The sequence below is a fragment of the Quercus suber genome, unplaced genomic scaffold (assembly GCF_002906115.3).
Source record: "Quercus suber isolate HL8 unplaced genomic scaffold, Cork oak 2.0 scaffold_37, whole genome shotgun sequence".
Classification (NCBI taxonomy): Eukaryota; Viridiplantae; Streptophyta; class Magnoliopsida; order Fagales; family Fagaceae; genus Quercus; species Quercus suber.
In genome coordinates, this window is record NW_027069502.1 from 921,046 (window position 1) to 947,456 (window position 26,411).

The following is a 26,411-nucleotide window of genomic DNA, read 5'->3' on the forward strand; positions in this document are numbered from 1 at the left end:
GGCATGACTTCTTCTAATTTTAATTTGTTAGTGTGGAGGCAGAACACAGTGAGATAAAAAAAACGAAAGCCATGGAAAATTATGAGAACAATGAAGCCACGACTAAAAATGTTAGCAGGAACAGAGAGAGAAAGAGATAACCTGACGAGGAAGAGAGAGTAGCTGATGTGCTTGGATCTTTTTAAGGATTTTAATTTTTATAGATGAAAGAATAACTATTAAAGTTATTTCTAAGGAATAGTATTTCCTCATGATAAAAACACAACAAATTACTACTAAATGATTATCTATACTGATATATATAAAGATAGATGTTTCTTACACATACCTTCTTGAATATACCGTACACACTAATTAATTTTTGAAGTTATAATTTTAATTCAAAAACTGAAATGTGTACTTTATGAGTTTGTGTATAATAGGACCATGAGTAATAAACATGACTTATATATATATATATATATAAAGTCAAAGACATTTATCTTTAGATATTATCGTAAAATTTTGATACATAAACTTTTGTGTCCTCACAATTTTAAAAATCAATATTCTAATATATATTTTAATTGGAGTTATATTCTATTCCCTATATAAACCTGTCAATTAAATGATAGAGTAGAAAATTTATTATAAAAATACAATCATAATAAATATCTATTAATAATTATTGTAGGGTTAGGATTTATGGCCCAAGCCCAAGACAATAAATTTGTAAAGTGTGGATGATAGAGCTAGGTTAACTATGGAGCTTACAACGGCTGATCACAACATACAAGTATAAACCAGTATGAAAACACACGTAAAGATCAAGTGAGTTCAAGTCCGAAGAGACTTATGATAAATTGAATACAGATTACAATTCTTAGGGTTACAGTCAGACCTCCTCTTTTTTTAGGAGCCCTTCTTCTTTATATAGCATCCTCCCCATCATCCTCATCATCCACTTGTTCTCCATCTAGCTCCTTACTTGAGTGCATATCATGTCATGTATCTCCCTCAGCCTTTTGTGAGTGACGGTAGCTGAAGTTATATTGTTCAGGGGTCTTCTCCACATAAATGCGACCAGAAAAGTTGCTGCAGTGCATTTAATACAGTGGTGGCAGCTTTTCCTTTTAGATATTTCTTCATTCCTATTATCTCCAGGCGTGTCCAAAACTTATCTAGACTGTTGAAGTCACTAGTAAGCTCATTCGAACCCTCCAGATATTTATATGACCCAGAATCTTTACATCTAAGAATAATGATCTCTTTGGAACACTGATGCTCTCTTCGGACAGAGTTTCTTCGTCCCCATGTATCCTTCTTTCACGCGAAGTATCCCTCGATAATTTTAGCCTCTTCGGACATACAATAACCTTCACATTAGACTTTAGGCCCACTGCGTATGGTTGGGCTCCCCCCCCCCCCCTCCCCCCCCCCCCCCCCCCCCACAATTATCATAATTATTTATTTAATAAATCTATAGAATAACACAATCATAATGAATACATATCAATAAATAGGACAAAACTTAGGTACAGTTTCTTAGGTGTTGTTCCTTAGGTTCCCCTCTTAAGATTCATCCATGTGGTTACTTAACTAAAAAATACACTTTCTTCCCATTAGAAAAAATCTACATGACAGAATCTTAAAAGACCTAAGGAACAACATCCAAGTACTGTACGTAAGTCTTGCTCCAATAAATATCATAATTATCAAATTTTATATTTAATATTGAATTGTGTTATGTTCAAAATATTTTCACAGCAATTCATATATGGTAAGTTATTATTGGTTCTAATATAGATCAACTACTAAAATATTGTGGCAAGTTGTTACTGGTTCTAATATAAGTCAATTACTAAAATATTGTGGTAAGTTATTACTGGTTCTAATATGGGTCAACAACTTATCATCGAGATTTGTTGTGGAAATATTGTAGATTTAGCACATCTCTTTAATATTTCATATATAAACAAAAATTGAAATAAATGGAAATGTCTATTATTATATTAATAACTATCATAATTATCAAGTTTCATAATATTTATATAAAAAATTACTCTAAGTTTCATAATATATATATATATATATGCACACACACAAAATAAAATGATAGAGAGAGAAAATCATTTTGTTTTGTTGATAAAATCGTATTTTATTGAAATTTTTTGACTAATTTTTATGTATTAATTATTTTATTATGGGGTCTATTATAATGTACCAAACATGCTACACCCAAAATCTGTATGACTATGAATCTGAAGTCAAGCGTACAAACAATTTTTTATTACACGGAAAGTGGAAACCTCAAGCACATTTGCTGTTCTGTTTGAAGCATGGTATAAAAGTTTTACCTGGTTTAGTTATTCCAATTTTATATTATTTTCCTGATGCCAGGGAAATCTTGCATATAATACGAATATTTTTTTTCTCCTTTTCCATTAAAGGTTTATTAAATCTGTGAACAATACAAGATGAGATAATCTTCTTCAATATGACCTTAAAAAAAATTAGAACAAAAAAAACCTTATCATCTGTTTAATGGCTACCTCCAAAAAGAAATGTCAATTTTTTGTGTAAATTAGCTTCATTTCTAGCATTATTAATATATAGAAATAGAGAGTTGAAGTATTCATTAAAAGAGAAAAAAATTCTGGAGTTGAAATCTTAGTAACTCCAGCTTTCTACGTGGTGGTAATCTTATAGATTAATTAGGTCAAATTGTCAAAACGCGTGTACATAGTCACAAAATCTTCTCGTCTGTATTGTTGTGAATGTTTCATATGTCTACGTAGGAATGAAGTTAGACGTACAAGAATTTGTCCTCTCCTGCTGACATGGCAAAACGGACGGGCGGGTCGGGTCAGATCAATCGGGTTTGTAGGTTAAATGGGTCGCTGGTTAAAACAGGTCATTTTTAAACGGGTTAATCGGATTGCAGGTCGGATCGGGTTTAACCATATTTTTCAAACAAGTTTTTTTTTTTTTAATTACAAAAATAAATCAATGACAACTTGTTTAGAGAGAATGAATAAAATCAATTAAGCAAATAAATTACACTTAATGCCACTTGTTAATATCTTTCCAATTCTGATAGTTTTGAGTATGATAAAAATTATTTATAGTCATAAATTCATGATGGAAAAAATCTTTAATGTTAATAGTTCATTGTCAAAATGCATATAATTACAAGTTTACATCTTCAAAAATAAATATATATTAAAACAGACAAAACAAGTAAGCCAGTAAAGTAGTAAGGTATCGGTCTTTTTTTTTTTTTTTGATGACAAGTTATCGGTCTTCTTAAATGCACATGTTCCTGTTGCATTTAAAATAATAGTAAAGTTAGATTACTTAGAAAGATAAATTAAACAAAAAAATATTTAAAAATAAACATAGTATATTAAGTAAAGAAAAATAAATAAATATTTTATAAGAATTACACCTTAATCTCAACCTACTCAACATTAAAAACAGATTCAGCACTGCCGAACTGGGAAAGGAAGCTCTGTGGCTCACTGGTTTGGTTTGACTCAACTTTTTCAGGTTTGCCGTTTGTGGCTTTGTGCATTGTAACATTGTTCATTTGTTTGTGCATTGTAACATTGTTCAGCTGAATGAGGTTTTTTATTTATTTTATTTATTTTTTATTTTTTATTAAATGGTTGTCTACTTGTCTTGACTCTTGAGTCACTTGACAGCCTTGCCTTTGTGTTGTGTAACGTGTGTAGGACCTTTTGTCTTGTCTGATGGCAATTGATTTGGCAAGCATTGATTTGGCAAGCACTGAAGCTAGGCTAGCAGCTAGCTTCTCAAAATATAAATAAATAAATAAAGAAGCTAGGCTAGCTAGCTTCTATTTCTATTGATATTGACGAATTAAATAGTTATAATTTTTTTTCTTTTTTTTCCTTTTTTTTTTTGGCAATCAAGATAACTGAACTTTCATTTAAACTGAGGTAATGCTCAGATGAGCTACATCATACAACAATTGATTTGCAATAACTGGTGGAGTATCTTCCACCCATACACAACTATCAGTTACAGATTTGGCATATTTTGCCATGAGATGTGCTGCAGAATTTCTAGTCCTACAGACGTGGTTTACTTCCCACGAGTCAAAACCACTGAGATCCAATTTTATCCCCTCAATCACCTTTTGGATAGAGCTCGCTGGACTCTGTACATTGAAAGATTTTACAGCAACCTGGGCATCACTTTCCACACTAATATTTCTTAGGCTGAGATCCCTCGCAAAAATGATGCCCTCCTCCAAAGCTTTTGCTTCTGTTTCCAACGCTTTCAACGACAACTCCACCCTTTTGCTCATTGCGCCCATTACTTGTCCTTCCTCATTTCTGATGACCACACCCACCCCACAGCAGCCCAACTCTTTAAATACAGCTCCATCAACATTAACCTTATAGCTCCCCCTTCTTGGTGGTGTCCAAGTTTGTCTAGCTGACTGTGAGGGTTTACTCTGACCCTCGCGATTCTGCTTAACTTCCTTCGCATATGCAGTCACTTCTCGGGCTATCACATCCGCTGCTTTGTTCTTTCTTCCATGACATACTGAGTTTCTATTGCTCCACAAGCTCCATGCTATGATTGCAAATGACTCCCAGTCTATATCAGGCTTCTTAACCTTGGTTTCCCACACAACATCTATGAAATCCCTGGGTGTAGTCTCAAAAAATGGCAACTTCAGTCTTATATTTCCCCAGACATCCCCTGCCAATTTGCACCCCCACAAAACATGTCCCGACGTTTCACAGCTGCCACACAACACGCAATTATCATCTCGCCCAATGCCCCTGCGCCTTAGCTGGTATTTGGTTGGGAGAATGTTCAGGCAAGCTTTCCACAAAAAATGTTTTACCTTGTGAGGACAATTCAAGCCCCAAATCAGCTTCCAAAAACTTTGCCTACCTGAATTGTTTGAGCTCTCCCCCCATTCCAGCTTGTGATTTGCCTCTCTCAACAGTAACTGGGCTACTTTGTAAGCACTATTGACAGTAAAGTTGCCACTTGGAGTCCAGGCCCATGTCAGCGAGTCCTGGGGTAGCCTAGGACTGATGGGGATGCCTAGAATTGTTTAGGCTTCTTGTGGCATGAAGGTATTTCTCACTTTTGTTACATCCCACCCTCTCCTATCCGTGTCAATGAGACTTGCCACCAGCTCGGAATCAGCCTGAGGGGGTCTTTGGCTTACAACTTTGAAAGAGCTCGAGGTTAGAAGCCAACGATCACTCCAAATGCGAACCTGTTCCCCATTTCCAATAGCCCATTTTGACCCCCTTTCTACTACCTCCCTAGCTGCCATAATGCTTCGCCATGCGTAGGACGGCCTCCTTCCCAATTGGGCTTCCATCTAGGAGCTATATGCGAAGTATTTTGCTTTGACGACCCTATAGACTAAAGAGCTCTGATTTTTCTAGATACGCCAGCCTTGTTTAGTAAGTAGGGCCAAGTTAAAAGCTTTCAAATCCCTAAACCCCATACCTCCCCTTTCCTTTGGAGTGCACAATTTTTTCCATGAGATCCATGCCATCTTCCTTTCCCTATCCTTCTGCCCCACCAAAAGTTACTAATCATGGAGTTTAGTTCGTTGCACAAAGTGTCCGGGAGTTTGAAACAGCTCATCGTATACGTGTGCGTGGCTTAGGCCACTGCCTTGATGAGGATCTCCCTACCAGCATTTGACAACATCTTTCCTTTCCAACCTGCTAAGTGCCTCCCCACTTGATCCTTAATTCGGTTGAAAGCTTTACGTTTTCCTCTACCAATTAATGGTGGCAATCCTAGGTATTTCTCATGGTGGTGGACAATTTGAGCTCCAAATCTTTGTTGCACATACTCTTGGGTCTCTCTAGGAGTGTTCTTGCTAAAAAAGAGGGAGGTTTTCTCCTTGTTAAGCTTCTGCCCCGAGTCACCTTCGTACTCCTCTAGTACTTTGATTAGCCTATCACATTCTTCCACTGATGCTCTACAAAAAACTATACTATCATCAGCAAATAGCAAGTGGGATAAACGCGGGGCGCCTCTACATACAGCCATTCCCTTGAGCTGCCCATTCCTCTCTTCCTTCTTAAGCATAGCAGATAACCCTTCAGCACAGATCAAGAAAAGGTAAGGGGATATCGGGTCCCCTTGTCTCGGCCCTCTAGTTGGGTTTATTTTTCCTTTTGCTTTCCCATTAATCAGAACCGAGTACTCCACTGTGGTCACACACATCATAATGAGAGAAATCCACCTCTCATGGAAGCCCATCCTCCTCATCGTTGCCTCCAAATACACCCATTCGACCTTATCATAAGCTTTACTCATATCTAGCTTCACTACCATAAGAGCTTCTTTCCCCTTCCTCCTTTGGTCTATGTTATGCATAGTTTCGAAAGCCACCAAGACATTATCCGAAATGAGCCTACCCGATACGAAGGCGCTTTGGGACTCATCAATAATCTCTACAAGCTTACTTTTAAGTCTATTAGCAAGCACTTTAGAAATTATTTTGTAGATAACATTGCATAGACTGATAGGTCTGTATTCCGTAATTTTCTGGGGTGATTTTACTTTAGGAATACGGCAAATATACGTTTCATTAATTCCACATGGCATCACACCAGAATTTTGAGTATTTAGAACACAGCTTATCACCTCAGGACCCACAATATCCCAATATTGTTGGAAAAAGATCGGGGACATACTGTTTGGCACTGGGGCCTTTGTAGGGTGCATTTGCTTTAAAGCTTGCCAAACCTCCTCTGCCTTGAACTCGGTTGTCAGGCTTTCATTCATCACCGAGGATACCCTCTGATTTATAGCATTCAGGCTTGCTTCAAAATTAGAGGGTTGATCAGAAGTGAAAATTGCTTCGAAATACTCTAGGATAATACTTTCCACATTCTCCGAATTCTCCTGCCATTCCCCATTTGCATTTTGTAACCCCCCAATTATGTTTCTTCGTCTTCTTTGGCTAGCTGTAGCATGAACGAATTTTGTGTTACGGTCATCCCATTTAATCCATGACGCTCTGGACCTTTGGCTCCACATAATCTCTTCCCTAACCAGCATTTCATTAATTTCTTTTCTTAATCCTTGTATTTCCTCTGCTTTCTCGTGTAGACTGCTCAGGTTTTCCAGTTGCTGAAGTCTTTCTTGTTTTTGCTTCAAAAGTCTGTTGACATTTCCAAAAATCTTCCAATTCCACTGTTGTAAATTCACTTGGCAGTTCTTGAGTCTGTCTGTGACTTTATACTCCTCATCCCCCCGATACAGATCCCATGCTTCTTCCACCACCTCCCTACATCCCACCTCTCTAACCCACATTGCCTAAAAAAGAAAACGCTTTCTTGTTGGTTTCTTTCGTTGCCCAATATTCAGAGAAAGAATTAGCAAGCAATGATCCGAACTTGACATTGAGTGATGGCGCACACAAGCTTCTTTGAAGAGCGCAGACCAGCTTGCATTAGCCACCATTCGATCGAGTCTAAGTAATGTTCTGTGGTCCCCAAAATGTTCATTACACCAAGTGAACCGTTACCCCACGAAACCCAAATCAAACAATCCACACCTACTTAAGCATTCTCTAAAACTTGCCATCTGATTAACATCCCTCTCCAAGCACCCAATTTTCTCATGTTGGTTCGTGATTTCATTGAAATCACCAAATACTACCCACAGCATCAAGCACTGATTCCTTAAGGTTTCCAGCAATTGCCAAGAGGAGTATCGCTTACTTGCATCAGGATGACCATAGAATCCCGTAGCACGCCATGGGATCGTCGATGACTCTTCTCGGACTACCACATCAATGTGGGAATGCGAGCAGCTCTTAAAAGTCACCTCTGTGCCCTCCCTCCACAACATGGCCAAACCTCCGCTCCTTCCGTCACTCGGTACCACTATCCCTTGCGTGAAATTTATTTTATTTTGAATTCCCTTGATCCTACCTGTACCTGACTTTGTCTCCAATAGAAAAACCAACAATGGATCCATCTCTTTCACCGCATCAATGAGTGTACGAACTGCCAGGGAGGATCCGAGACCCCGACAGTTCCAAGCAAAAATACTCATGAGGCTCGGTGGTGCTGCTCCGCAGGCACCGCCACTCCGCCATCCATACTCTCTGTTTCTTTCTCTGGTACTTCATTCTTCAGGTTACTCTCCATCTGTTTCAGCCCTTTCCTTCGTTTCTGATCTATAGTATTCGGGTCCAAATCTTGTAACGGGTTTGGGCCCTCACGCTTTCCAGATTTTGAACCTTTTTTACCTTTGGGCTTGGTTTGATTCACTTCTCTCGCTAATCTTTTCCAGTGCTTGCTTTTTAGGCCGAGTTCAGCAGCCACCCATCCCTCCGTTGGGTTATAACTTAAGGCCATCGGGCCCATCCCAGCCTCTTTATCAGCTGGGCCATCCACATTATTTCCAATCACTTTTTTTGGCGCTAAAACATATTTGAAGTTTGGCTCCTTCTTTGGAAAAGGTGTCTTCTCCCAATGCATAAAAGCTGACTGGTCTCTGTGATTTGTGGATGAATTCGAGACACTTTCGCTTGATTGAGCTATAATCTCATGCTTCTTTTCAATACCCTCACACTTCTTTCCTTTTCCGTGTAAAACCTCCTCTGATTGATTTGAAAACCCAGGCTTTGACTCTCCCAAAGCGATTGGTAGGTCTCCCCGACCTGTTGGCTTTTCCACGTAAGCCTTACCAACCTCAGTTTGGTTCTCTGGAGTTGGTGCTGTAGCAACCCCCTGTTCCGTTCCGCCGCCAGAGGCCACTTTTCTATTTGGTGAAGCACCACGCATTGCCAGTTTCAATACCTCATATCCTCCCCTCCTACTTGGTTCACCCCTCAACTAGGCCCCATACTGCATTTGACTTTCATCCGTCTGGTAGTTCGATCCAACAGACTCCGAGCAGTCCCTAATCGCATGGCTAAAGAGACCACATCTGTAGCAGAAATTAGGTAGTCTTTCGTATTTGAAATGTACCCATCTACTCTCCCCTCCCTCAATAGTAATTTTCTTCCCACGCACTAGTTTTTTGATAACATCCATCTTTACTCTTGCCCGAAGGTATTTTACCCATTGAACCCCTGTATCCGAGACATCCACCTCCATCACTGACCCCAGTTTAGACCCGATCGCCCACGTTGTCTCCTTTGTTCTGCATTTTAGTGGCAGGTTATAAAACTGGACCCAAAATGGAGACCATCTCATCTCGATTTCTTTCGGTGTTAACTCCCCCTCAAACTCTTGTAAAAGGACGAGTTGTTTCTCAAAGCTCCATGGGCTCATATCAAGCACTCTCCTCTTGTCCCTTTTGTCCCCAAACTCCACCAAGAACAAATCCTCCTCGAGTTCACTGAATTTTACACCCTTGCTTGGTTTCCACAGCATGTTCAGGTTCTTTCTAAGAACTTCAACGTTAACACATCTGTGGGATAAGATTTTTAGAACCACACAAAATCTCCCCCGTTCTCTGGCTGCCTTAGTACTGTTGCTTCCAAGTGTGATACTCGCATCTTCCTCTTCAGTAAAAGACAGTTTACTCCACAACTCCTCTAGCTCCTCTGCCATATTTCCTTAAAGCAAGACCCCACTTTCACCTCTTACATACACCCTCACAACGCCCTCACCTAAAAGGGAGGGCACTCAACTTCTTGCACAGAGCAAGACCACTCACCTGCTTCTACGTAATTTAAATATTTTTTTAGCGAATTTTTTTAATGGGTTGGGTTATGAGTTATTAGGGTTGAGTCCGGTTGACCTGCAAAAATCAAGTCGGGTCATGGGTTAACTCATTTTTACTTCGGCTCAAAAAAATCGAATTCAAATCAAGTATTTTTCGGGTCGGGTCAAAAAATTCTGACTTGTATTGTCATGCCATCTTAGGGAGCTCGAGAGAAAACAAAAGACTTAGGGCTTGTGTGGCAATCTTTCTCAAACACAAAATTACACATTTTAAACAACATTACACATTTTTTCACCTATACGGTCACCTACACGTATATCAAAAACACCCAAACAATATTACTCAAACTCTCTCACCAAACAGGTCTTATATTTTGTACAATTAACATAGTGTGAAACGAATATATATTGGGGCCCCAAGATTTCTGTGGATTGAATAATCGTATGGAATCTGTCAAAGTAGAGGCTATAAACTGTAAACAACTTGTTTACTTTAACCTGGAAAGCTGGAACCGATTTAAAATCATATAAAATGTTGTTGATATTCTTTTTGTGTTTACAATAAGGAGTTTGAATATTATTTTGTCACTTTTATATAAAAATGTATCTTAATTGAAAACTGAATAATATTGCTTGAAGTAGTAGTAGAAACAACGTAATCGGCAGTGTTGTATAAATCCCTTTGCAACAGGTTAAAATTGTGCATAAGTTTGGGATGTATGCGTCAAAAAAAGATGATCATCAATGTTGTTTTGTACGATGGATCCGTGGTAGAGAATAAGACACATTTCTAAAGAAATAAAAAATTGATGTTAGATGGTCTTATTATAATTATTAAGGACTCGTTCAAACATTATTGGTTTCCCTTCTCCTCCTTATTGAAAATTTTCTAGATTTTCAAGATATAAAATGCTTATATAATTTATGCTATCAATTTTATTATAAAAAGGTTAACAAACTAATATAGTAATCTATATATATAGATATATATATATATATATATATATTTTTTTTTTTTTTTTTTTTTTTTTTGGCCGGCTTTTTTGACTTTGGGGACAAAAATTTACTGTGCATGTACTGTGCGTGTACTGTTCACGCATTGTTCATGCACTGTTCATACATTAAAAATATTAAAAATGGATCCCACGGTACTATTCATATATTTAAAAATTATTTTGCTACAGTGTTTTCAGCAATAATCAGTTTTTAGCAACTTTCAGCAACAATAAGTGCTATCCAAACAGACCAATTTTTTAAATAATATTACACACTTTTTCACCTATACAGTCACCTACACGTATATCAAAAACACCCAAACAATATTACTCAAACTCTCTCACCAAACAGGTCTTTTATTTTGTACAATTAACATAGTGTGAAACGAATATATATTGGGGCCCCAAGATTTCTGTGGATTGAATAATCGTATGGAATCTGTCAAAGTAGAGGCTATAAACTGTAAACAACTTGTTTACTTTAACCTGGAAAGCTGGAACAGATTTAAAATCATATAAAATGTTGTTGATATTCTTTTTGTGTTTACAATAAGGAGTTTGAATATTATTTTGTCACTTTTATATAAAAATGTATCTAAATTGAAAACTGAATAATATTGCTTGAAGTAGTAGTAGAAACAACGTAATCGGCAGTGTTGTATAAATCCCTTTGCAATAGGTTAAAATTGTGCATAAGTTTGGGATGTATGCGTCAAAAAAAGATGATCATCAATGTTGTTTTGTATGATGGATCCGTGGTAGAGAATAAGACACATTTCTAAAGAAATAAAAAATTGATGTTAGATGGTCTTATTATAATTATTAAGGACTCGTTCAAACATTATTGGTTTCCCTTCTCCTCCTTATTGAAAATTTTCTAGATTTTCAAGATATAAAATGCTTATATAATTTATGCTATCAATTTTATTATAAAAAGGTTTACAAACTAATATAGTAATCTATATATATAGATATATATATATATATATATAGTCAAAACTAAGAGAAAATTCAATTAAATTCTAAATTTGAATCTAATTTTGCACCATATTTCTCATTTAATTTTTAAATTTGTGTGTCAAGTGAATTATTAGGTGCAAAAATAGAAGAGTCTAAATTTGATTAGATTCTAAATTGAAATTTAATTAGAGTTTAATTTTGCGCATGTGCCCTATCTAATTTTTAAATTTTTGTGACAAGTGAATTATTGAGTGCAAAAACAGAAGAGTTTAGATCTAATTAGATTCTAAATCTCATATATATATATATAATGAGAAATCATTACATATTTTAGAAACTCATGACTTAAAAAATGTGTAAATTGTAATTCTTATGATTGTTTTTAAATATACTCGTGCATATATATGCACGGAGTTATATGCTAGTAAAATATAATTGGAGCTGCATCAACAATATAACAAGTAATGATAATGTCTAATTGTCTATCACCCCGTGTAAGAAAATTTTCAATTATTTTTACAATTAACTATAGTTACATAAACAGTCATTTTCACTTCACACACACACACACACACACACACACAAAATCAAAACCAATCAACCTTGTACCAGTTCAACAAACCACACCCCAACTTAAACAGAGTTTCTCTCTAAACTAATTTGGAGAGAAACTCTTAAAACTTCTCATATATCTTTTTTTTTATGTATGAATTTAGAAAATCTAACTGTTAAATTTTATGTTCCTTATGTTCTTAACATGCGTATCAAATTTCATTCAAATCGGATGTTATTTAATCTTCTTAAAATTTTGCAAGTATGAATAATATAAGAAGAAAATGTAATCCAACAGTTAAATTTTTAAAATTCCCCCTCAATATAAAGATATATGAGAAATTTGTAGGGTTTCTCTTCAAACTAGTTTGGAGAGAAACTCGACAAAAATTTCACTTTAGAGTTCATTTTTTAGTAACCCAAACGCCTAATAACTATTGCACAAACTTTTTCGAACATTACGAATGTGTTTGGATACCGTTTATTTGCTGAAAACTTAAAATACTGTAGTAAAATGATTTTTAAAAGTATAAATAGTGCTGTAAGACCCAAATTTACCTAAAGATCTGCATTTTGCTAAATTTGATAATTTATAAATAGTACCTATGAGATTCACTAAAAAAGCACAATACGCACGAATTGAGCAAAACACACACAAAAGGAATTCAACTTTCCTTTCAGGTTATAAAGTGTAAAACATGCACAGATATAATAACTTATCATTAGTTAGACTTTCTAAGGACATGGTTACTATTTTCAATGCCGGCCTCTCTTTTACTATATATGCACACTATATTGGACTTAAGCAGCCTTAGCTGATTAACTTCAAAATCATTTCAGACATGGCTAAACGTTTCAAGCTTAAATTCCCTTCCTTCCAATTCTGTCGTCCCAAACACCTTCTCACTCTCTCAGTCAATCCATCACCACCGGAACTATACCGGCTATCTCCGGTCAACCCCAATGCACAAGACATCATTTACCCAAACCTCAAAGCCCCACCTTCTACACCAGAACACACTCCTCCTCCCTCGAATCGCCACGTGTCATCAAATACCGTATCAGTCGGTTGTGGCTGCCGATTAAAACCATGCACACAGTACCGCAGAATCACCGGATCATCGTCGTCGTCGTCGTCATCATCATCTCCAGCAAAATACACTAGTAAGAAAGAAACCTTAGTTTCTACGAAGGATTGTTCTAATGAGTTTGTGAGTGAGTCTCTGGTGAGTGTAAGCGAGAAATGTAAAGAGAAGGAAATAAGTAAAAGTGATGAAGTGAAAAAGGGTCGGAAGCTGAGAAGGTATGCTTTGAAAAGTGAGCGTAGTAGTGTGCGTGGAAATGAGAAAGTGAGGGAGAGCTATGCGGTGGTGAAGAAGACAGAGAATCCATACGAGGATTTCAAGAGGTCTATGTTGGAGATGATACTGGAGAAGCAAATGTTTGAGACCAAAGACTTGGAAGAACTTTTGCACTGTTTTTTGTCTTTGAATTCACGCGTACATCACGGAGTTATTGTCGAGGCCTTCTCTGAGATTTGGGAAATCTTGTTCTGTGACTCACCCGACGACAACGGAGCTTTTCTTGGACTTTAAGCTAAAAGTTATTTTTATTGTTCTTGCGGCTATATGTTGAAGATTTCACGGGGTGAACAATAGAAATATATGTTTTTTTTTTAATTAGAATCAATAGACATATATGTTTGAGCAATCTAAACAAAGTTTAGCTTACCTTTTTTTAGCTGGAAGTTTTCTCTTGTTTTAAATACACAATAATAAGTGGTAATGAGTTTTAATCATTCACATTTTATTTAATTAGTAAGTGATGTGACAATTTCTTCGTTAAAACAAAAAGAGTACCAATTAAAAAAATACTGAAAGTAGGCTAGACCTGTAAATGAAAGGAAAAAATATATATCCAATTGCGTTTAATATATCATTTGTGAAAAAATAAAAATTTTAAACGCCTAAAATAATTTTATCTTGTCAAAACTTCTTCTTGTTCAATAATATTACCAAGTCATTCTATAGAGAAAAAACATAAATTAATTCAAATCCTCATTTCCCTTCACTCAAGCAAACCTGAGCTCATTTAATTTTTCTTTTTGAGCAAGCAAACCCGAGCTCGTCTTATATATAGAGTTATGCGCAATTGAACCTGTCACTCAGCCAATAAGCTCTAGCCTCTACGCATAATTTAATCTTTTGGTTTGATTGTAATGATAAAAAACTGTCACCTGTATATTTAATATTTATCAAAAATAAAAATCAATACATTGTACGTCATTAGTTATTATAGTCGAACACGCCATGCATATAATGTGAAAACCATCTTTGTCGCTAACAGCAGTGATTGACTTTACCGGTAATGACATCAATCGTACTGTGTCACAACATTCTAAGTTTCTAACAGCAGGTTATATGTGAACACAATATCTTGGGCACAAGTAAATGAACTAATAACACGAACCGGCCAGGATTACTCAACACACACACACACAAAGCGTCGAAAATTTCCAAGTGGTTTTAGAGTAAGAAAGGAAATTTGAGTCAGTTCGTGAGGTTTAAGGATTAAGTGAAATATAGGGATACCGGATATGGTTGTGTGGGGGGATATATTATATTCTTTTTTGTATGAAATAATAATTTGCAGAAGTTAACAAAGGGCGACTGAATTGATGTTAAAAGCAAAAGACAGATGAAAATTGAATCTTCAAATAAATAATCTTTTAAGCAATCGCTAATCCCTCAATGTCAAGATTTAGCTCTCTTCATACAATACAGTGCAAATAAATGGAAATATGAACAAGAATCAGTAGATAACAGGAAAAGGAGGTTGATATCACTGCTTCGGGCCTACCTTGAAGTTATGCGCAGTAAACGCTATGGAAAGCCTCCATGACTCAAGCAATTTCCCTCTGCTTCTATCAATTAGATACCAGAAATGCTATTGTACAATAACCAAGTATCTCAAAGCTAATTAACCGGCAATTCCTGAGTGTTGGTAATAGATTCTGACAAAGATACCATGTCATCCTCAAAAAACTTGACATGGCAAAGCTCTCCACCGACTTCATCTGCAAAAGTAATTTTCTTCTTCTCTTTGTGGACTACATTTCCAGAAGAAGAACCTGTCTCAGTCAATCTCTGTACTTGGTTGACCAAAATTCCTACCGCTTCATAAGCAGAAGTAGATTCCTTCCTTTCCTTTTGGGCAACATTTCCAGAAAAACCAGAACCTTTCTCAGTCATTCTCTGCAATTAATAATAAGAAGCAATTCTTAAAAAAAAATGCCATAAAACCAAAAGCAAGTAATTAAACTTTTTTGTTTCCAAAATCAAGATCCAATTAAATTCAATGGTATGAGAAGAGGAACAAACCATGATTTTACAAAAGCGGTTGCAGTCCCTTGCCATCATTGAAAGCCATTTCTTTGTGCTTTCTTCAATTCGAGTTGCATTCTTAATGGCCATTCTTGCCTGCCAATATAAAGAATTTAAAAGCATGATCTCTATATGCACCCACGCATTTGTGTGAACTTGTAAAATTATGTAAACATTTTATATGTGTAATAATCTGTATGCAAAAACAATTATTTTGCCTAAATAAAGTTTAGATAGAAGTTGTAAATTTTCCGTTTAGAGTATGCAGAACAAAGGACGTATATTCTATACAACCCCACAAGATAATCAGCATGCAAGAGAGTATTGTTGTGAAGGAGACAAAAGGCATTATGCAAAATTTATAGGATCATTAAAACAAAGACAGGTGAAATACAAGTTTAAATCCCCAGCAGTTTTGTCAAAGTTGGATGTGATTTACCAATAATGGATCCAGTTTTCACTTCTATGGAACCCAGTTACAAATAATCCAAGAAAGAGAGCAGCAAAGCTCAAAAAGAGTCTCCAAAATAGACAAGGAAAAGTATATTAATCTTTGGACTGTAAGCATCCATACAATTCACACAATGGACTAGAAAAAATATAGTAGATACAGAAAAATCAGACCCTATAGATCAAGCAAGCCAATATTTAGACAACTTGACAAGTACAATACCTCTACAGACCATTATGAGACAACAAAAGATTAAATGAGAGAGGGAAGTATGAGTATACATGTATTTGATTCAACCGCCGTGTCAAGGATGCATAGCAATTCAGATTCCAGTGTCACTTTTAACAGTAAGATATGCAATAAAACTAATACGTTAATTGGGTTTATATTTACCAGAATTGGGGCATCTTAAAAATTTTGAAAAAAAAAAAAACATTTTGGCTTCAAAACCCAGGCTGGCATACCATGCCTCTTTACCCACAAAAAAGTAAACAACTATTTCCAATTTGTATAATAACTCACCCTATCCACGTTATATTTGAAGGAAGATGCTGGACAGGCTTCAGGGAGCAACCTCTCTTCCAGAATTTCCTTCATGCACTTCAACTCTTTTGTAAGCTTCACGGCAAGACATTCAAAGTCATTCATTTGCTGCTGTGAGAATTCTATGGCACTCTGTGAACAACTTTGGATAGAGGTGCACCCAGTGCTAAAACGCGGTACAGCACCAGAAAGATTAGGAACCTTGTGAACAATTTTGGGAGGGATGCCTCGCTTATCATTCTTTCGTTTCCTTGTAATTTGTTGAGGGTTAATACCAAGTTCAGCACCCCTGATCAGATCAGGTCCTTCAACTCTACCAATTTTATTCTTCCCGAAGTCTAATTTCCCACGACAATCTGACATCATTACAACCCAAAAACAGTATATTAGATAGTGAATGTGTAAATATTTCAAATAACAAAAATAGAATATAAAAAAATTATAACTAAATTTCAGTTCACATAATGGAATTACAATCAAATGACCAAAATGAACATTGAATAAAATAACCTGCTATATCTTAGCATAGTAATGATCTTACTGTTAAAAAGTTGTAGAGAGAAAAATTACTTTTTACTTATATTCAATATGATTAGAAAACCCTCTGCTGCTCTTTGGCCACACAGGAATTGTTTTTTGTTCCCCAAATAACAGTTGTTACAAAACTGTACCAGGAACCAGAAATGATAGTCAAGAATTCTTACTGACCATTCAACTGGATTTCCTCTAGGGCAGTTTCATGAACTCCATGTTAGGCTTTCTTTACTTTGTCATTTCCTTCTCTTTTGGATCAACATTGCAGGAAAAAATTGTAAAAAATATTTTAAAAGATTTATATATATATATATATATATATTACTCCTGCCTATGAGATGCAGTATTTTCCATATATTTTATTTATATCATTCAGTATGGCTTTTTATTTTTAATATTTGGCATACCCTGTCCACTTGGCCAGCACGGTATCATCACCATCCAAACCAGTTTGGAGAACATGCATTGATCATAAACATGAAGATTCCATAGATCCAAACATGATAATGCATACACTTACTGTGATATTCATTGTCTTGTAACTCAAGGGAATCCATAGCCTTAAGAAGTCTTTCCTGGGAAGTTGGAGAAATGACCTGAAGGTGAAAGCACATGATGAAACACAAAATCTGCATATGTAAATCAAGCCAAATAATTATCACATAGATAGTCACATACCTTTCTGGTTGCAAGCAGCCTCTCAGGAGGATGCTGCGGCTTTGAATGATGACAATATTCAAAATCAACTGGCATCATAAGCTCATCAGTAGCATCACAGGGATGAATCCCTGCTGAGATGTTTATTTCTGCATTAGCACAGGCAGACTTTTGGGGCTGCTTCTCTTCAGATGTAAGTGAATTATCCTCAACAGAATCCAAACAACCATCAGGACTCAAGTTACAGTCACCAGATGAGCTGGAAATAACAGTGACTACGGGATTTGAAGATAAATCAGCCACAATGTCATCCTCAAACACACATGCATCACCTCCATATCCTAACTCAATGACCTGAGTGCTCTTACAAATGCTCATATGAGGTGCTTGAACATTAATATCATTGTTTTCGTCCATAGGAGAACTACTTTGAGAGAGATCAGAAATGTAAGAACTATGACTGATGCTTGAAGAACTGGTTCCTGGGGAGATGTTATTGTCATGCAGAACTGAATCGGAATATTCCTTTTTCTCAGAATCTGCTACAGGAAAACCTGTGCACTCGTGACTGGTTGTTTCTGTGTTATCCTCCTCCACAGAATCTCCAACTGAGGTCCTTACAATCTGAATGGACTTGGGATCTGCAGGTTCCACATACTCAAGACACATATCATTAGTAACACAATATTCTGGCTCTTTTGTCAATGAAACTGACACCTCCAAAACACCTGCATCAGCTCTCTCACACAATTCACTAGTTGTCATTCCACAACTACCCTCTGGTTCATGACAAGGCAAGGACTCCACCTGCATAGAATTCCCACCTGAGACCCTTACAATTTGAAGAAAGTTAGGATCTGCAGATCCCATATACTCATAACACAATTCATTAGTAACACAATATTGGGGCTCTTCCATTGATGAATTTGACACCTGGGTCTCCGTAACAAATTCATTTGAAATTGACACCTCCAAAACACCTGCATCAGCCCTCTCACACAATTCACTAGTTGTCATTCCACAACCACCCTCTGTCTCATTACAAGGCAAGGACTCCACCTCCATAGAATTCCCTCCTGAAGCCCTTACAATCTGAAGGAAGTTGGGATCTGCAGATTCCATATACTCGTAACACAATTCATTAGTAACACAATATTGGGGCTCTTCCGTTGATGAAATTAACACCTGGGTCTTCGTAACGCATTCATTAGCTATCCCACCCCCTTCATTATTTACCATTCCACAAGAACCCTTTGGCTCACGACAAGGCAAGGAAGAATCATCACCAACACACATGACAACTTGGCAATCTGAGCAATCAGATTCAGGATCCTCAACTTTAATATTAATAACTGACCACAAATCCCCACTAGACTGGGGCAAAACTATATCAGTTGGGACCTGTTCAGATATAGCAATTGACATGGAACTTTGAGATGAAGCTGAGGCATGGTTTCTCATATGCTTTTTCTTTGCCTTCATTTTCTTTGAAAGTTTAGATTTCCAACAACTAAGAGGCTCCCTGAGGTCAAGATCTTCTTCATCTGTTTTTAAGTCAGAAAATTCTTGTCTTAGACAGGAGGAAGTTTCAGCAGTTTCTATACTTAATTTAAAACACTTTGAACGTTTCCTTTTCTTTGTTTTGCATCTATCCTTAATTTGCTTCAATGTCATATCGCTAAATTCTAAATCAACCAAGTCATTATTAATTCCATTGTCGCCACCATTGCAATATAAGTCAAAAGTTTCAGGCTCCCTTTTGACAGTTCTTCTTTCCACTGAATGTAGCCGTGGACTTTTGACCTCAGTCGTATCACTATCACACGACAAACTTTCACTCTTGTCCTTGTCCTGAAGCGTTGGAAGCAAATCATGATTTTTGGCATCTAAAACTTCATATATGTCTTCTAACTTCTTGAAGGTGAGTGAAGGCCTTCCACGAGTAACGTTGAGCATTTTTGTCACAAAACCACCTTTAATAGCCTGGATAAAGTGCAAATGATTGCAACTCCTTAACTCCATTAGATGAAGACGAAACTTATACTCTTTGCAGCACTTTAGGGATGTTCAGTACTGTAGCTATAATGCCTGCCTGAAGCAAAAGGCAACTTTACTCATTAACTGGCCAAATGCAATAACACAAAGTATCAATGTGATCGTATATGGAACAGTGATAAATGATGGTAAAAGTTCTGATTAAAATATACCCTTTATCTTAAGAGCTGCTTCACAAACCAAACACTCACAATAAAACAATAATTTTCCATTAAAAATTGCTAGCTCAGTCTAGGATATGAAACAACTTCTAGATATTCTTCTTCTGAAAAAATGACCACTGCACATAAACTAAGGCATGAAAGATTAACACAATATCGGACATTTCTTATGCAGAGTTTAAATGTTATACAACATAACTACAATCAGGGTGGAGCTGCTTTGTTTTTGGGCAGGAGGCAGGGATCCCACTGAAAATCATTGGATTGGATCAAGAAGAAAAAGTTAGAAATAGACAGTTGATAAAGAGAGAAAGACCCTATTATGTGAGCGTTAAAATTCTTAATAACAAGCTTGAGCATGCACATGTGTGTAGGTGTGTTGCCAATTTGATTTTTAGCATGCTTGATTTCATGCATTCTCCACAACCTCAGTTTTCCATATGGTGGAAACCAGTGTGCAAACAAGAACAGCCAAACCAATACCTTTATTTACAATATTTCAAGTATAAATACCCAATTTCAACTTTAGATAAGCAAATAATTCGTTTCCTAATAACAATAAGATTTCAAGGACAAGAAAACGTATACTTTTAGTTGACAAAAGCAATGAGATATAGCTCAATTGACAGTGACACTTTCTTTCTCACATTATACTGAGATGGAGGGTGAAGTCATGGGTTCAAGAGTCAAAACCCGCCAGGTGGGTGTATGACATAAATAGTTAAAAATTGATTTGTAAACCTGGGTAAATTCATTTTCTAATCCACTCACATTGCTTCTTGAGAGCTGTGTTTAATTGCTTAAAATTGGATAGGACTTTGGAAATTCTCAGGAATTCTAGCAATCTACTTATCTTGTAGAACAGTTGTTGAGATTTTGAAGTCTAACGAGTCAAAAATTGAATTCCACAGAGCAACCATATATGTGAAACTTGAATCAAGACCCCCCAAATTCCAAAATGCCCCAAATCCCAACAGCCAAACACAGCCTTAGTTTCAAAATTTCTGAAAGTGTTCTAAAAAAAGAAAGTCAACCAAAACCAGATAAACCCTAATTCAAAATATAATCAGAGCGATAAATAAACCTAAAAACAAAAAAGGGTTTCCTCCAAATCCCATTTAGATAAGAGAAAATACTCTGAAGATACAGATCTAGCTGCTTAATGTGAACATTTCAAATAATCATAATACTAATAAGCTTACATTGAACGCACCGTTTCACTTGGGAGAGTGAGGTAGAGCAAGCTGGAGCTAGATCGTAGAAATGGACCTTGGACCGTTTCACTTGGGAGAGTCAGGTAGAGCAAGTTGGAGCTAGATCGTGAAAATGGGTAGGGAGAGAGAGAGAGATTGGTGAAAGATAGAGAGAGAGAGAGAGAGAGAGAGAGATGGAGGGAGAGTGATGGAAAAGAGTGTTTTAGGGTTTGAAAGGGATTTAGAATCAGATTTCAGATGTCGCGCTCGCGCCAGCGCCAATTTGTGTGGCGGGAAGGTGTGGGGGGCGTTGTCTCAAATAAAAGTATAAAAGGCCTCCAGGGAAACATGTTTTTTTAAGTGCTAACATGCTGTATATCTACCATGTTACCTTTGCCGTTGATTTGTTATTGTTTTATCATGGTGATGATAAAAGGTTCCAACGAGACAATGAGGTGGATTTGGGAATGAATACAAATCCTCCATCTCATATGTACGATTTTTTTCTATTTTAAACTTTGATTACTTTTAAGAGGAAAGTAAAAATAATATATAGTAGCACGTTGTAGTAGGTAGAGTATGAAGTGAATTAAAATATAGTTTTAATTTATTTAAATTAAATGAATTTTGATTATAAATTTATTGTGTTAATAATAGTAAATTCACATGTAGTTAGTCTCGTTTTCACATTTTCTATCCGTGATTCAAAACTTGATATTCTACCTCCCTAAAATTAGCTCGACCTTTCTCTCATAACCTACCTCTTAATTTGCCATCAGAAAAAAGAACTTTTTAAAATATGGTTTTACAACATTTCTAGTAAAACGTAATAATATTGTTAGGTATTTCTTTTGCAATTGCATTTCCTCCAAAGTAAGCGATATTATTGAGTTTTTCTAATAAAGTTATTATTTTATGAACTAAATTGTTAGGACAATTGATTGATAGAATCAACCAAATAGAGTGTTAACAAGAAAGCTTATTTCTAAATCTTCCAATTAGATAATTTATGTGTTTAATTACCCAATCGTGTACTAAAATTGGATTGGTAGTGAATTATTAGTGACATTGGCGAACAAACCTTGACATCCTAATGATTTTAATTATTGAATTTTACCAATCTATTTTTTTGTTTGTTGATTTCAATCATATATTTTCTATATATTATTGGTACTGTACGGGCATGATATAGAGGCCCAAACCATCAATTTCAGTATACCTAAGAACCCCGAGCCCAATAATGGGTAGTAGGCCACACCAATCTAAAAATCAACTACATATCGGGAACCTAATTGTTTGGTAACGATAATGCCTTAGGGGAAATCGCCTGCCAATAACCAATTAGCAACGGGTGCAAGTTTAAAAATAGTCACATCTATTTTAAGAAGTGAGTCCCATCTGGTTAGGAATATATCCCTAAAAGTCCCCACCAACCTAAAAAGCCTCCCCATTATCATGACAATCTCACTAAGGGAAGTCTATAAATAGGAGCCGAATGAGTAAAAAAGGGGGTTGGAAAAATCAGGGTGAGAAAGGCCCATGAGAGAAAAATGTGAAGATCAACAAAAGAGGAGAAGCTCACTGTTAAGCTTGGGCCTCCTCGGGGGATACGCGAATGGGTAGAGGGATACGGGCTAGGTCAGAAACTCTTTCATTTGTGCCGCTAGATTGGCCCCAGGAGGTCTTCCCATTGTAGGAAACTCATTACCCACTTTATACAAGTAAATTGAGGGTCTAACTTTAGAGCTAACCAGGCACGTTAGGTCCTAGGCTCGCACAAGTACTTTTCACATGTTCTTGTTTTTATTTTGTCGATGAAACAACTTCCTTAGATACACTATATTTTTTCTCAAAATTGGATGAATGGATTTGTCTCCTTGACTTGGAAAGCGCAATCCTCATGATACAAGAGCATCGTCCATGCAAAATTAATCCATCACTCCTAAATGTGGGCACATGGCCGAATAAAACTATCTATAATTGTAGACATGACGCTTCCACACCCCAACTAAAGGGAATGAGTGAGAATATAGGAGTAATAATCAAGAATTCACATAAGAATGCCAAACACCACAATGCCAATACGTGAAAGAAATTCCTAGGCACTTGAATACTTTATTTTATGGTTTTATAATGCAGACTTAAGCATTAGAAGAACCTTGGCTGGCACCACACCGTGCCATTCCTAGTTTTTGTGTGTTCTATTTGGCATGCCTTCTAAATCTCGTTTGAACGTACAGCTCTTTGATATTATGCATCATCATACTTCATATTTTTTGTGTAATGGTTATATATGGCATCCATGTCACATGAGGTGGACTTCAATGAGTGTTTAGTTCACCTCTAAGCGAGAGTGAGAGTGTATGCAACCATTGCACAAGATAACACATTAAAGATTTGACCAACTGCAACTGGGAATGAAAATAAATAAAAGTAAAAATAAAATTGGGGTAAGGCTTCAATTTCTATTCCCAAAATGGAATACTATCTGATGTATAACAAAAAATCACATCTATGGTTCGTCCATAAGGGTCGTCCAGAGAGTTGCGGTTAGCCAAACATCAAGCCATCTTCGATTCGTCCAGATATCTCGTCCTTGGGATGTCGGGCAATTGATCACTCCAGGGAATTAAGTCGAGAGAATCGTCCATGCACAAGGTGCATGGACGACCACACAACACGACAGAGAGTCGTCCATGCGCAAAGCACATGGACGACTACGCAAACAATTAGCAAACTTCGTAGCGGTTCATCAACCCGCGTTCATCGCCGCCAATTCCTCCAATGTATGTAACTTCCAACGGCGGTTATGATTTTTTGTAGCCGTTGAGGAGGTTATGTCCGGATTCCAAGATTCTGGGGGAAGTTATTGAAATAGTGACCGCCCTAGAATACCTTATATAAGGCCCGGTCTTCACCATGCAAAGGTATGAATTTCCTGAGATTTTACATTGAATAAAGTTGGAACTCCATTAGAAGAGAAAAACTAACTTCATCATCGGAGGGTGTTTGGCCGGCTCGCCCTGGTCACCCTTGACTGCTTTCTCTCTTTGTAGGCCTCCGCTAACGTTGTAGTCCACCGAAGCCGAAGTGTTCAACTATCTGATTCCATACATCATTAGTTGGCGCCATCTGTGGGAATACATTCGTGAAACGATTTGCGATTTGCTCTTTCTGGGACAAAAAGTCGAATGGTTCGGACCAGATCGAGGGCTACTAGCCTAGGCCACCAAGGGAGTAGGGATGCTTCTAGCCATCCCCATCGAAATCACCAATCAGCGCCTGTCACGCAGTCGCCTTCCATCCAACACATACAATCCATGGCGGCCGCGATGGATGAATTAACCCGCCAAAACCAAGAGTTGACTAGGGAGATAGAAAGGCAGCGACGAGAAAGGCATGCTAAGAGACAATCCCAGAGTCAAGGAGATGGAGGAGGAAATGCTGAGCCCGAGATTCAATCAAGAGGCACCACTTCGCGAAGGGTGCCACATCTGGAGAAGGAAATGGATCAGATGAGGAAGGTTATGGATGAGATGAAGGAGAACATGAGAAGGGCAAATCCCGTAAAGGATTTGGTCCACTGAACAGACTCCCCTTTTACTGCTTCCATCAATGGGCATTCCTTGCCGCCTAAGTTTAAAATGCCTTCCCTGGACTCATACGATGGAGCACGTGATCCCTTCGATCATATCGCTACTTTCAAGACTACAATGCATCTCCAAGGGGTTCCTACAGCCAAACCAATACCTTTATTTACAATATTTCAAGTATAAATACCCAATTTCAACTTTAGATAAGCAAATAATTCGTTTCCTAATAACAATAAGATTTCAAGGACAAGAAAACGTATACTTTTAGTTGACAAAAGCAATGAGATATAGCTCAATTGACAGTGACACTTTCTTTCTCACATTATACTGAGATGGAGGGTGAAGTCATGGGTTCAAGAGTCAAAACCCGCCAGGTGGGTGTATGACATAAATAGTTAAAAATTGATTTGTAAACCTGGGTAAATTCATTTTCTAATCCACTCACATTGCTTCTTGAGAGCTGTGTTTAATTGCTTAAAATTGGATAGGACTTTGGAAATTCTCAGGAATTCTAGCAATCTACTTATCTTGTAGAACAGTTGTTGAGATTTTGAAGTCTAACGAGTCAAAAATTGAATTCCACAGAGCAACCATATATGTGAAACTTGAATCAAGACCCCCCAAATTCCAAAATGCCCCAAATCCCAACAACCAAACACAGCCTTAGTTTCAAAATTTCTGAAAGTGTTCTAAAAAAAGAAAGTCAACCAAAACCAGATAAACCCTAATTCAAAATATAATCAGAGCGATAAATAAACCTAAAAACAAAAAAGGGTTTCCTCCAAATCCCATTTAGATAAGAGAAAATACTCTGAAGATACAGATCTAGCTGCTTAATGTGAACATTTCAAATAATCATAATACTAATAAGCTTACATTGAACGCACCGTTTCACTTGGGAGAGTGAGGTAGAGCAAGCTGGAGCTAGATCGTGGAAATGGACCTTGGACCGTTTCACTTGGGAGAGTCAGGTAGAGCAAGCTGGAGCTAGATCGTGAAAATGGGTAGGGAGAGAGAGAGAGATTGGTGAGAGAGAGAGAGAGAGAGAGAGAGAGAGAGATGGAGGGAGAGTGATGGAAAAGAGTGTTCTTAGGGTTTGAAAGGGATTTAGAATCAGATTTCAGATGTCGCGCTCGCGCCAGCGCCAATTTGTGTGGCGGGAAGGTGTGGGGGGCGTTGTCTCAAATAAAAGTATAAAAGGCCTCCAGGGAAACATGTTTTTTTAAGTGCTAACATGCTGTATATCTACCATGTTACCTTTGCCGTTGATTTGTTATTGTTTTATCATGGTGATGATAAAAGGTTCCAACGAGACAATGAGGTGGATTTGGGAATGAATACAAATCCTCCATCTCATATGTACGATTTTTTTCTATTTTAAACTTTGATTACTTTTAAGAGGAAAGTAAAAATAATATATAGTAGCACATTGTAGTGGGTAGAGTATGAAGTGAATTAAAATATAGTTTTAATTTATTTAAATTAAATGAATTTTGATTATAAATTTATTGTGTTAATAATAGTAAATTCACATGTAGTTAGTCTCGTTTTCACCTTTTCTATCCGTGATTCAAAACTTGATATTCTACCTCCCTAAAATTAGCTCGACCTTTCTCTCATAACCTACCTCTCAATTTGCCATCAGAAAAAAGAA

General features: G+C 36.9%; 3 protein-coding genes across 8 annotated transcripts; 1 reads left to right on the plus strand and 2 right to left on the minus strand.

The window, feature by feature from the left end:
- Positions 1–8,843: 8,843 nt before the first annotated feature.
- Positions 8,844–9,566, minus strand: LOC112008355 (uncharacterized). Its single transcript, XM_024040687.2, has one exon. The coding sequence runs from the start codon at positions 9,564–9,566 to the stop codon at positions 8,844–8,846; it is 723 nt and encodes a 240-aa protein (XP_023896455.2).
- A 3,463-nt stretch (positions 9,567–13,029) lies between these two features.
- LOC112038336 (transcription repressor OFP7) lies at positions 13,030–13,782 on the plus strand. The gene has a single exon (XM_024071145.2). The coding sequence runs from the start codon at positions 13,030–13,032 to the stop codon at positions 13,780–13,782; it is 753 nt and encodes a 250-aa protein (XP_023926913.2).
- A 1,101-nt stretch (positions 13,783–14,883) lies between these two features.
- LOC112038324 (uncharacterized) lies at positions 14,884–21,489 on the minus strand. 6 transcript variants are annotated; one of them, XM_024071127.2, is made up of 6 exons: positions 21,185–21,489; positions 17,777–19,843; positions 17,619–17,694; positions 16,544–16,920; positions 15,568–15,666; positions 14,884–15,441 (listed from the first exon to the last, which is right to left on the minus strand). In XM_024071127.2, exons 2-6 carry the CDS (start codon positions 19,775–19,777, stop codon positions 15,163–15,165), a joined length of 2,832 nt encoding a protein of 943 aa, XP_023926895.2. In that variant the 5' UTR covers positions 19,778–19,843; positions 21,185–21,489; the 3' UTR covers positions 14,884–15,162. The 6 variants fall into 6 exon arrangements, with proteins under 6 accessions (XP_023926895.2, XP_023926901.2, XP_023926900.2 ...); XM_024071133.2 differs by having other exon boundaries at positions 17,777–19,847; XM_024071132.2 differs by having other exon boundaries at positions 17,777–19,876.
- Between the last annotated feature and the right edge of the window lie 4,922 nt (positions 21,490–26,411).